We start from the raw sequence: 12,866 nt of genomic DNA, 5'->3' as shown, positions 1-12,866 counted from the left end.
CCCATACTGATTGTGTCATTAGTGTGTATCAGATTGGTGTGGTGGTGGTGGTGTTTGTTGGGGTGTTTGTTTATTTTCAAATTGGCAAATATGGCTTTTGGAAAGCATTCACTGGATCAGGCATTCTCAAGGAGTGAACATGATAATTTCTATGCAAAAATCTGTGCAAAGGAGTTACTTCTAACCCAGGTTAGAATCCCCTGCACTGAACAATGATTATATTTTATTTAACAATCTACCTCTTGCCACAACTGTGTTGATAATGCTCAAGTTGCTACTTGAGTTGCTTGGTTGTGATGCTGCCTGTAGTTGAAGTGTATAATCCTAGGCTGTGACCTCCTAGTGGAGTGAACTCAAGCCAAAGTTTGACAGCAGAATAAATCTGGCTTTAGAGCTTCTCGGACTGAATTGAGAACACTGTACTGAATAATGCAAAGAGCTATTCTGCCATAAACTTACTTTGTTGTTTCAGTGTTTTCTGAATGCATTTATCCTGTCTTGTAACTTGTTGTCATACGTGGGAATGAATGTTTGCTCCCTGCCAGAAGCTAATGTGTTCTGTTTCTCACATGGGCTTTAAACCCAATATCAATTGCTCTGATAATTACATTTAATACAGTCCAATGTCTGTGTCTGATTTAGGATCAGGCTTGCAGTGCTAAATGATAGCCATGCTTGGATTTCATATGGTCACAGTTTAGGTCCCATGGTTATCTCATTTGGCTCTTCCTGTTCTGTGCTAGATCCCAAAGACAATATTTCCTCTATGTTACTGCCTTGTCAGATCTCTCTCATAGTTTTCTGTAGCACATCTGGCAACATCTGGGTTTGTGGTACCCAGGGCTCTGTAGATATTTAAACCTGTGCCATTCCTCCAGTAAAGTGGTGTTCATTTGCTATGGCAGACTATGCTAAAGCTAACTCATTTGCTATGGCAGACTATGCTAAAGCTAACTCATTTGCTATGGCAGACTATGCTAAAGCTAACTCATTTGCTATGGCAGACTATGCTAAACCTAACTCATTTGCTATGGCAGAGCAAAGTTCTGACTGTAGGTTGAGTGTGATGGATGTGTAAGAAGCATTCTTTTTTCTCAGAGGATCCTCTGTGCATGTCCTTACTATGGGCATCCACATGGCCCTTCTGAAGGAGAGAGCAGCAGCAGAGAGCATCACCCATCTGGCTTCCCTTCTGGCAGTCCTCATTAACACACTGCCCTGTGTACATGCTGTTTTTAGAGACTTTTCATGGTGTGATGGTGTCAGCAGAGGGTGCAGCTTCAGGAAGGAACATCCATTGGTAAAGGCTTTAAAAGTTACGTGTGTACTAACAAAAGGCCTTCCTTAGTAAAGAGTTTAAATAGTTTTGGCAAGCCACAAAAATGATGTTAATTAGTCAGTTCATAGTGTCTGTAGTACAGCTTTCTAGCTGGTGAAGCAAAATCTAAAGGCAGATGAGTGGTGTCTTTAACCATCACTGAGGTTTCAGCTTTGAACTTGTCCTTAGGTGCAGGCCATGCAAAGAGCAGTATTAAAAATAATAAAAAAGGAGGTAGGAAATACAGTGTTTCTTTTTAGTTTATTAGTGTGCACTGCTTAGGGACCGATTGCCTTTGTGTGACAAAGGAAACTCTTGGTAGGTATTAGGGTTTTTAAAGGGATAAATCTCCCAGCAGTGGAGCACTCTATTTTATTCCTTGATTTATTCTCTCTCAGGCTGCAGTTTCTATGCTCCAGGTGTGGTTCTGTGAACAGATTTTTCCTCACCAGTGCAAGTTTATGTAGACCTGTTCCTACCTGCCTGATTATCCCTGCCACTGTACTGTGCTGGGGCAAGGAATGAGTCTCACTTTTGGCTTGAGTCAGTCTCATTCCTTGCTGAAACTAGGAGGGCTCATCATTTCTCAGGCTTGTGCAACCTCCCAATAAAAGAGATTTTTATATGCTACACAGTCATATAAAACTTCTATGAGTAGCTCTCAGCTTTGGTGGTGGTCAGTGCCTTGAGTGGCTGCAGAGCTGGCACAGGACAAAGGGGCAGCCTGTGTGGGTAGGGCTGGTGACAGGACAGTCCAGGACTGCTCCTCCTAGGAGGTCAGAGCATCTCCATGCTGCCAGCCATCACTCAGTGCCTGTATGCCTTAAACTGCGTGCTTGGGGAGGAAACTGATGTGCTGGGAAAGAGCTTTTGGGTGGCACAGTGTGCCAGTGTGGGTCCCTGGGATTCCAGGCAGGTGCCTGTGCTCACAAGTGGAAGGAGGTGGATGGAAGATAGGACGGCTTAGTCTGGTCCTGTGGCCCTAGGAGACTTCTAATGCACTGGTACCCTGTGACCCTTGGTACAGAAGTAAAATCTGAGCAACAGGGTGGGAGGTTGATAGATTCTGTGGAATCCCATGAGTCAAGTTACCATGTCCTGCTCCAGCATATTTTCTCTTGGTCCTATCCAAGAAAGCTTCTCCAGGTAAGGGGTAACTTCTCCTTTGCCTTGCAGTTGCATCCACACTTTATCCTCATCTGCTGCAGATGCAGTGGACTTGAAGCCCAAATCCTCTTGTGCCTTCAGTTGTGTGAAGAGGTTTTTAAGTAGCCTTTGTGTCTGTGTAACTAGCACTCTCTGATCCTAGAAAAGGTGATAAAGGAAGCTGTGTGCCTGCCCAGGTGGGTCAGCACAGGACACAAAGCACCTCTGTGCTCTGTCTCCCTCTCTTCTCCTGCCTGTTACATCACATCTTACCAAGAAGAGAAAATAGCTTTTCCAAGGCATAAGAACCTTTTGAATAGAAGCTCAGAATAATTAAGGTTAGAACGACCTCCGAGATCAGGTGGAGTTTAGTTTCATTTAAGTGATTTTGTTGGGGGTTTTTGCCTGCCTCCCCCGTTTCCAGTTGCAGCTAACTTTAGGGAGCAGGTTGAGCGGGCTGCTGTGCCTTTGGCAGCTTTGTGTGCCGAGCTGGGGCCACGAGGTGGCAGGAGCGTTCCACGGGTGCCCTTGCGGGGCAGCGGCGCGGCAATGCAGCTGCTCGCTGTCATCGGCCAGGCGAAAACTGCTCCGTTGTTTGCCTACCGTCATAATTGTGTTTTGGAATTTGGAAAAGTTTCACGTGTCTACATGGCTTTATTTTCTTTATATAGTATAGATTTATTTTGGGTCTTGACTATCTCTTTTTTTTTTTTCCTTTCATTTTTTTTTTTCCCTATTCTCAGGGGAGATGGAGGGGAGGGAAAGATGTATGGCAACATCCAGAATTCCTTGCAGGTTCCAGCATTGATCAAACCCTGTGAAGCACATTACTGAGGCTGCAAAGGATGCTGCTTTTGTCCTCATTTCACCCTCTTCTGCCAGGGTATTGCATCACATAATATGCAAAGTGTGCAGAGCTCCTGCAGTACCCTAGTAATAGGGGTGAACTGAGGTTGCAGCAACAGCTCTACCTCTGCATTCCTGTTGCTTTCTATAGGCTTTAGCACACTCACTCATGCTGCAAACCTGCCTTGGAGTCATTGCCTCTGCTGAACACAATGTGATTCTTGTGGGGTCATTGACAAGCAATTTGGGTGGGGGGAGAAATTCTTCACAAGGACCCACTCAGAGATTGAAATGTAATCAAATGGTGATAAGGGGAGTCATTCTTTTCAGGCATTTCTCTTTTCACAGTTCTCCCGCCCTCCTGAAATAAATGCTCATGTTTTACGTCTCAATTCACTGTTCAAGGATGTGGGACTGAAAATCAGCAATGCAGTTGTTTGCTCTTTTTTCTTCCTTCCCTGTGTCAGCCAAGAGGTTTCTCTTTCTTTTGCCTCTGGTGAGGAATTTTTGCAGGGAGGTGAGTTAGCAAAAGGCAAATCTTTATGAGAAAGCTGGCTGGGAACAAGAAAACAATTCAGGGAGTTAAGGGCACCATTTTGGTCAAACTCCCCTCTCTAGAGGGCAGGAAACATCTTTCTGTGCTTCCTTTGCCACTCCCTTCCATTTCCCTTACCTCTTTGGCTGTCTTAGTGCCAGGGTCCTTCAGTTACCTCTTATCTGGGAGATGTCTTGTAGCATCTGAGCACTCTGTGCCCCTCTTTGCTGGTGACAGTGTGTATGTGAGGCTCTGTTCCCTTTGCATCCCTGCCTTTTGTGCTACTCCTGCTTTCCTGAGCATGACTGGCTGTAGGAAGGGGCTCTTTGGGCCAATGCTCACTCCATTTTGGGTGTGGGGTGGACAGAGGGATCCTGCTCACCCCAACCCAGCTAAAATGCACATAAGAGAAGAAATGTAGCCAAGTAGGTGAAGAAATACATTTTATGGTTCTCTTGTCTGTCCCTCCCCCCATCTGGTTTCTAGTAGCAACAAGAGCCTTCAGAGGAGCAATGCATCTCCTGTCACACAACTGTCTGTATTCAAGTTTCATTGTATTTTTGGCCTGGTCTGTGTTGAAATATCTTTCTGGTGTAAGGAGATGAGTTGGATGGGAGGTGAGGATGCTCTTACCTGCCCTGTTCAGGAAAAAGTTATGCTGGTAAGAAGAGTGCTTGGTGGTGTATTATATGCTGGGGGAAATGGGCTGGGATTGCTCTGCTGCTCTTGCTTGTTCTCTTCTGGAAAGCAGCTCAGAGCTGTGCTGGCAAGCTGTCTCTGTGGTGTAAGCAGGGCTCTGCCCCAGGCTCCTGTGATGTCTAAGCAGATTGCTGGGTTACACACCGAGCGTGACTGAATGAATGCCACTGAAACACAGCGAGCACAATTCCCCGTGCCCGCTGCCCTGTGCTTGCTGGAGGTGCAGAGGGAAGGCAGGGATGGAAGAGGACACTTATTTATCTGGTGTGGCATGTGAAGCATTGAGCTTGTGGCAATTCCAGGCTTTACTGGTATGGGAGACTGAAGGGATCCTGTGACTCAGCTGGTGCCGTGCTCTTCCTTGCCTACTTCATATGGAGGGGGAAGGTAAAGAAAGAGCGATCGGAAGGATTGCTCAGGGGACTGTCATTCCTCTGGTGCCAGCATCAGAGCCAGTGAGCTCACAATTAGCCAAGAAATGACGAGCAGGAGGGGCAGTAAGCAGGCAGGAAACAAGCCAAGGTGACAGCGTGGTGGTGTACTCCTTGTCTGTCCTTCGCCCACAGATGCTCTTTTAGTGTTCAGGAGTACTACTGCTGTGTGCTCACGGTCAGTTTACTGCCTTATTGCCTTTTTCTTATTCTTCTTTTCTCTTTCTCCACTGTAACAATGAGATACAACACTGAGGTGTTACAGAGCCTACCATGACAGTAAAAGCATCTTTCCCTGAAAGCTTACTTTCATATTGTCTTGTCACTCACAATCTACTGTTTGACTCAGTGGTGTATTGCCTTGTTGGAAGGGAAATTATATGTGGGGACCTTGCTAATATTGTTGCTTAGTTAGGAGAGAAAAGGCTGTAATGATTTTTTGGGGAGCAAGTGTGTTTTCGTTACTTAACATCAGGCATAAGAAGGATAATATGCTAGAAAGGAGAACAACCTCATCTCTTCTCTGTATGTATTAAAGGATCAGATGCTGAAGTCAAATGAGGAGCTGTAGATCTTTGCACAGTGAAAGCAGGGTAGTTAATGCAGTAGTACTTAGCATTCAGGAGCTTAATTCAGCCTTGGACTTGAGAGAATTCAGCTCCTTTCCCTCCTCCTTCCTTCATGTCCTCCTTAAACTAAATATATAACACTGCATGTGCAATATCTGTTTTTTAAGGAAGCAGAGAGCATTTAGCTGAACTATAGGGAAATGCTGCATATAGGGTTTCCTGGCAGCCTTTGCTCTTGATTTGGTTTTGTAACTCTGGAGGCACCTGAAGTTGCTGTTCTGCCCCCCATCCTGCTGAGGTTCCCTGCCCCACTGGGCATGTGGAGGGAAGGGATGGTGTATATATGAGGCAGTTCCCTTCTCTGTCCCTCTTTACCCTCTATGCCTCTTCTGGATCATGTTCTCTGCTTGTGATGTGGTTTTGCAAGTTGTTTTTTTTTTTTTCTCTTCTGTGGTGAAGCTGATTTTCAGGGTTTGTACTAGGCATTGGTAGCCCTCAGGATGTTCTATTAGGCAATGCAGCAGATTCAGCCTAGGAAGTTGGTCATTGTCCCAAGCACCTCCACTGCCTTTGCAACTATTTTATTATGTTTCCCTTGTACAAGAAAAGGTTGTTTGCAAGAATGGATGATTTTCATCTCAGTTCAACGTGGTTCTTAGAAATAATTTGTTGACTTAGAGAGACAGATGTGTTTGTGTTGTAGTAATGCAAATGAATGGTTGTGGCTAGACCTTTTTCCAACAGGCTAATAAAACATTTACTGAGTGGATCTAAAACATGGAGCAATGTACAGGTTTGTCAGCAGCACCTGTAGGGAGTTGCCATGGTGTGCAGGTGGGAGCCTGGAAGGACAAGAACCTCATGGAATGTCCTTGCTAATGTGGAGCTGTGCTTGTGTTTATAGCATGCTCTTCTCCTGGCACAACATGTGGCTGTATTAATATTCTTATGTACTTTTGTAGGGCACTTAACAAGTCCCTCTTTTCCAACATATTTTTGTAAAAAGTAATGCAAAGTTTTTGTACTTTTCATGTGAAGGTCTGTGATTTCTATCCCATGTCATATTGGCTGGTCTAAACATGGGATGTCTACTTTTAAGTACCTAGATCTAAATTCTTATTATTAATGACAAGTTGAAAATAAGAGGCTGCTGCTCTCCTGCTGTGTGTTTTCTGATTTATCCTTTCTGTTTTCACAGTACCTTTTGAGCTTATAGCTTACTTAATAAGCTGAAGGAATAATTGAGGACTGTCCCAGCTTGATGGAAAAGCTTTAAAGAATACTATGCTATTCCATAAAAGTGTTCATAAAGATAGAAAATAGGCAAGAAGCACATTTGAGGCCCAGACTGTGGGAAATGTGGCTTCCTTAGCTGCAGAGCACACAGAACCATTTCCTTGCTGTGTATGCTCTCCCTGAGTCTGGTGCTCAGCACTGTAACTTGCTTTCATCCTTCCCTGGGTATCTGTAGAAAAAGAAGGGGGAATGATTTTTGAGTTCATTGCTGTGTGACTCATTGTGAAGTCTGATTTTTGTATAAGGATGAAAACTTTGGCTGTGTGTATCAGTTTTAGGTGAGGGTACTACTAGCATGTTATTGGGGACTGTACAGGCAACCTGTAAAAGGTGAAGCGGGAGTCTCACCTTTTGGATTAATTTGTTTTCAAGGGTGTTACTATCATTACAGTGTGGTTAATAATGATCAGACACAAGGGCACACAGTCTTCACAACACCACCACTGCTACTAACTTTGGTCTATTCCTCTCAAATAGATGCTGTTGGACATAATGTGGGCTCAGTCACTCTGAGTGAAGACATTTGGTTTAGTCCCACTATACAAAATGTAACTTCCCAGTGCACGTTCACATTGTAAAGATTAAAAGCTCATGGGGCATAATGATACAAGAGTGTGGGGTTTGGTCCAAGATAAAAATTGCTGAGAGTTAAGAAATGAAAAACTTACCAAGAAATCTGCAGTGGTTGTGCAACACTAGGATTCAGGCAGTATTGGAAGGCATGGATTGTGTCTGGGGATGTTTTTCCTTAAGAAAACAACTAATTTGGGTCTATTAAAAAAATCACCACCAACCAACCAATAAAAAACCCACCACAAAATGAACACTCACCCCAAAAAGCAGCTGACACAGTCATGTCTACAGTTTTGATGAACAAGTTCTGAAGTACTATAGGCTGTGTTTCAGAAGTACTGGGACTGGATTGGATATCATGGATCATTTAGGCTTAAGGAGAATACATAGTTTGTCTGGTGGCTTGTTTTTCTTACATTTTCTTCTGTTCCTGAATTGTTGGAAACAGGAGCTGTTCATGAAAGTTCTCTGTGGAGGGCTGAAGTCAGAGCTGCAGATCTGGGTTTTAGATTGGGAAAGAAAAGGGGAGATGAGATCATTATATGAAATGCACTTACACCTTCTCTTTGTTTTTCAGTGGATGAATATATTGCCATTGCTAAAGAGAAGCATGGATACAATATGGAGCAGGTAACAACCCTTTGAGTACTTTATTTTAAAATATTTTTCAGCAAGTATTCAAACATGACTTCAAGTGACTGCCTAGAACTGCTTTTTTGTTTCTGTACCTTCTATGTTTTTTCCTCTAGTACTTGTCCCAGAATTGACTGTCCCTGATAGTAGCCTGTACTCTGTGGATACAGAGTTTACCCCTAGTTTTACATCAAGAGTCAAAAAGAAGGAGAAAAACAAAAGCATTATCATTTCTAATGGAGTCTGGCCATGAGTATTATGCTTCCTCTGGTGACTGCTTCTTGAGCACTTTCAGACCCCCTAAACAATGTTAAAAAGATTGGCTTATCTTTGGACAGCTGCCTGATTGCACTGCAGTTTCCAGCTGACTGCTCTGTCTCTGCTTCATGGATGTCTTGCCAGTTATTAATGAGCTATTGAACCATCATGTGCTTTTCTGAGGCAAACTGATACCCACAGTTATTTACCTTAAAACTGTGCTGCAAATCATTTTGCATTTCACAGATGAGCACCTTGCCTGTCAGTGCAGTAAACAGGGGATGACTTTGCCAGTGGCCACTGACCTTAGCCATGACCTGTAACTTAGGGCTGGAAATCCTGGTGTGAGGAACAGACCTCTCCTTTGTTCCCTGTGGTCTAGGATTGTCTACTAATCTTTCCTGTGTTAACTGACAATGATTTCAAAACTTGCTGGGGAGATGAGTAGATTTGTGCCTGGGAAACTTGTGTCTGAATTCTGTGGAGTTTCCTCATGCACTCATACTTGCTCGGAAAGGGAAGGCAGGGAATCTCACAACTCAGTGTATTGGCAAATCATATACTGTCTCTACAAGTACAAAAACCTGAAAGTTTATGAAATTGTTCAGGCAGAGGCTGTGAGCATAGAAACAAATACTTGGGATGGGAAAGGGCTTCTATGTAAATGATTCTGCTGTCATCCTTGAGTCAGACTTTCAGTGGTTGATACTCATGCTCAGAAAGACTTCTTGCTGAACAAGAATACTGAGGTTGAGATAGCCAGCAAAATTTCTGGCAAAACCAGGAATCATCAGGCTTGATAATTGTAGTTTCTAAAAGCAGAAAACAGCAATCAAGTGAATGTGAAGACATCAAAAGGCTGTGAACTTAAAATGAAAATAAAGATGGTAACTCCCTTCAGCTGATATTGGTATACCCTAGTATTGGTTATTGTGGATAACATTTGCCAAGAGAGATGGTCTTGGAATAGTAAAAATGGGTTTCATTATTTTAGTGGAGAAGTGTTGTTTGGAAAGGAAAGACTGATACAGAAGACTGATGAAAATGAAGCTTGTGATTTAAAAAAAAAACCCACTGAATTCTTGTGGTTTGAAAAAATTAAATTTAGCTAACAGAGATTTGCATTAATTTTAATGTTGAAAATACAGACCTCCCACTCATTCCTTTGAGTCTTTTTCTCCATTTTTCTCTCCCCCTCTGTGTACAGAAGTTGCATGACTTGCCATATCAGAGCATAAAGTGACTGAGCAGCTTGTGAAAGTGTCCCTGCTCCTAAAAATTTTCTCATTCCTTCTGTAGCACTCTCACATAATACTCTGGAGTTAAACATGTTTGCCATGTCCTTTGGGATTTCCTAGAGAGCTGTGCTAGGCATTTTCAGGAAATAACTGGAGAGGATCTAGGTTTTGTTGTTCTGGAAGGCACACATTCATTTTGTATTACAGGGACAAGTGTCAAGGCTTTCAAATCAGGATGATTATTTGTGTCACCAAGGGAAACCCTGTCTTCAGCAGGTATCATCAGCGTTGCTGTTGGCTGAGTAACTGGACAAGCTGATACAGACTCCCTGGAAGCCAGTAAAAGCTCACTTTAGCAATTGGCCACTGTCTGTGGGCTCTGCTGGCCAAGGCAGCCCTGTCCCACACGTGCATTCCCTGACAGCCAGTCACTTTGCTCCTCTGTCCAGGGGGCTTGGCTGACAGTCATCTACAGAGATTGCCTTTTTCCCACCTGTGCCCACTGCCCCAAACATCTCTTTAAAGGCTGGGATGTGCCAGTGTGCTGCAGGGGGTGGGAGCTGCTGGCAGGGTGCTGGGGTGTGTGCTGGCTGGTGCTGCTCTGCCCAGCAGGTTCCTGTCCAGCTGCCCGATCCGTGCCAGCCCAGCTCCATCCCTGTCCTTTCACTCCCCTTGCCCATGGCTCAGTGCCCTGCTCTTGGCTTTGCTGCTGTTGGATCATGGCTGGAGGCTCAGGGCTGTGCTGCTGGGAGTCCCTGCAGCCTGGCCAGGCAAAGGGCAGGCTCCCCACAGGCCAGTGAGCTCTGGCAGGGCAGGAACTACAGCTGTGGGTTGTTGTGCTGTGCTGTAGTAGTGTCAGACTTCTAGAAGCACCACAGTAAGTCTGGCTGTGACCTGGCCTTCCCTGCCAGCCTTTGTCAGACACCCTGGGACAAAGGAGCCTGGGAAGGCCCTGTGCTCACCTAAGAGTGCAGAGTTCTTCCAGGGCAGCACAGGTGGGAGATGAATACTGATCTCCTCTTAAAAAAGCCTATAAGGAAAATCTTCTTGTTTACCTCTTGCTTTATATAAGCAGCTCTTCCCTTAGTCCTCACTAACACCTCAGTGCTATATAATGCTGCCCTGCCCTCCTAAAATGTCTCACTCCTTGTTTATCCCTTGTTTCCTCATAGAGATGTTGGATAGATATATATTTGAAGCTGAATGAGATTGTCAGGGGAGAGGAAACTCAGTCCTTCATGACTGCAGAATAGTTTCTTTGACCCATCCTTGCCAGAACGGCTGTGTGGCTTCTGTGACATCTCAAGTGACTGTGCTAGAACTGAGATTATTACTGCTTGTTCTGTGTGATGGCAGAAGGGAGAAGGTGTCCAGGCAGCACTGTGAGTCCAGTAGGATCTGGGCTAACATTAACATTTATATGCATGCTCTCTGCAGTATCTCAGGGGTGTGAGATCCCATAAAGGAACTACTTTTTTGCATAGCAAAGTAATGGGGAAACCCCGATTTTGGAGGGATTTTGTAATGCTGGGCAGCCAGGGTGAAACTACTAGCTAAGGGTAACTATGGCTGTGAAACCTGAGCTGAGTTTGCATATGATGAGAGGGTTACTCTTACGTTTTACTCAGCATGTTAGGGGTTGTTTTCACTTCACAGCAATTGTGAAAGGCTGGTTTTTAGCTCTGCAGAGTCAGGCCTTCCCAAAATGACTTGCAGTGTTTGCTGGCATGCCAGGGGTAGTGTTGTGTCACAACACACAGGGGCTGTGGAGCCCTAGGAGAGGGGGGCTGAGCACGAGTGTCTCAGAGACAGCAGAAGAGGAAGGGTTTGCAGGTGGTGAAGCACAGCACAGCACTTTGGAACTGAGAAGCAGAGACTGCAACAGCAAAATGAGGTCTCTCATTTTGGTCTCTCGTTTTGTTCCCTTGTTCTCTCAAGGGAACAAAAGAGCAGCCCCCAGAATGTGTGAGATTTATTCCTCCTTTGGGCTAGGGACTTCTTAGCAGCAAGTCAAGGTGATGCATGTTCTTTCCTTCTTCCAGTTCTTGTTTCATTCTCTTCTCTTTTCCTGTTCCTCCTCAGAAAGAACCCCATAAACAATTATAAAAAACCCCTGTCAAAGAAACCATCCTTCTAATTGCCAGGAAATGGAGTCCAGCACTGGAAAGAAGCTGCCTCCAGTCTTTTTTAGGTAGACTTCCCAAGCCTTTGCTCTTATCTGTGCATACCATGATCAGTAAAGTTGAAGTAATTGCTTAAGTTTTTTCTCCCACCTTCCTGCTGCTGATCTTTTATCACATGATGACCTGTGTGGTTTTGATAAACTTCGGTCTGGTCTTCACAGCCTAGGACTCCAGGTTTCTTGCACTCAGAAATTGTCTAATGTGTTGCCTGAGAAAAATGTCATAGCTCTCCCTTTCCATTTTCCAGTAGTGTTTCTTTTGATTACAATTGTCACCTTGGTGTCTGTGTTATTTCTAGGCTCTCGGCATGCTGTTTTGGCACAAGCACAACATTGAGAAGTCTTTGGCAGATCTGCCAAACTTTACTCCATTCCCAGATGAATGGACAGTGGAAGACAAGGTCTTGTTTGAACAGGCCTTCAGTTTCCATGGGAAAACCTTTCACAGGATCCAGCAGATGGTAAGTGGTGTTGCAGGAGTGGGAAAGCAGAACAGACTGTTGTCTTCAGTGTTGTTTGTGCTGAATGTGTGTCTGATGCTCTTGAGAGAGAGCAGGCCAAAGGGGATGAGAGGGAGAATGCTACCATGAATAGAAAGAAACAATATTATTCCCGGAGTCTCTGTAGAAGTGTTTTCCTGAAGTGCTTTACTGGTTCAGGATAAACTATGACTGTGATTTTTTTTTTTTTTTTTTTTTTTTTTTTTTTTTTTTGGTTGGAAATTACAGTTTTCAGCCCCCTTTTGTGCTATGGTAGTGTTTGTCTCAGCTGGAGTTCAGGCATGGTCTGTAGACATGCCCACACATATGCAGTAAAGATCATCTCTGTGCAAAGTTGATTTCCTTTCTTATAGCCTGATTTTTAGGAATTAATTTTATTGAATGATGAAGTCTGTGCTTAGTGTGATTTGGGACTGTCAGCAGATGCTGTGATGGAGGTTTATACATCCTTGCAAGCTTCAGTCCTTTGCTTTAGGTTGGTAATGATGCTGTTTTAAATGTATGATTGAAAACTTCAGGGATAGATTTCTGCCTGAAAGGGAAGGACTAGGGAATGTGCAGTTTTCTTTTGAAAGAGGGAGAGGATGGGTTGTAAAAATTTTTATTAATTGTATCTTGAGAGTGTCTTCAAGTGGTTCATCA

At 44.1% G+C, this 12,866-nt stretch overlaps 1 protein-coding gene across 1 annotated transcript in view; it reads left to right on the top strand.

Moving 5' to 3' along the window:
* RCOR1 (REST corepressor 1) overlaps positions 1 to 12,866 on the top strand; it is an 81,945-nt gene that overhangs the window by 50,363 nt on the left and 18,716 nt on the right. The window contains exons 4-5 of the mRNA XM_063159925.1: positions 7,991 to 8,043; positions 12,024 to 12,185. Of these exons, the coding sequence (XP_063015995.1) occupies positions 7,991 to 8,043; positions 12,024 to 12,185 (215 nt within the window). The remainder of the gene's footprint in view (positions 1 to 7,990; positions 8,044 to 12,023; positions 12,186 to 12,866) is intronic.

Source organism: Melospiza melodia, chromosome 6 (genome assembly GCF_035770615.1).
Source record: "Melospiza melodia melodia isolate bMelMel2 chromosome 6, bMelMel2.pri, whole genome shotgun sequence".
Taxonomy (NCBI): domain Eukaryota; kingdom Metazoa; phylum Chordata; class Aves; order Passeriformes; family Passerellidae; genus Melospiza; species Melospiza melodia.
This window is presented reverse-complemented; position numbering and strand designations above follow the sequence as displayed.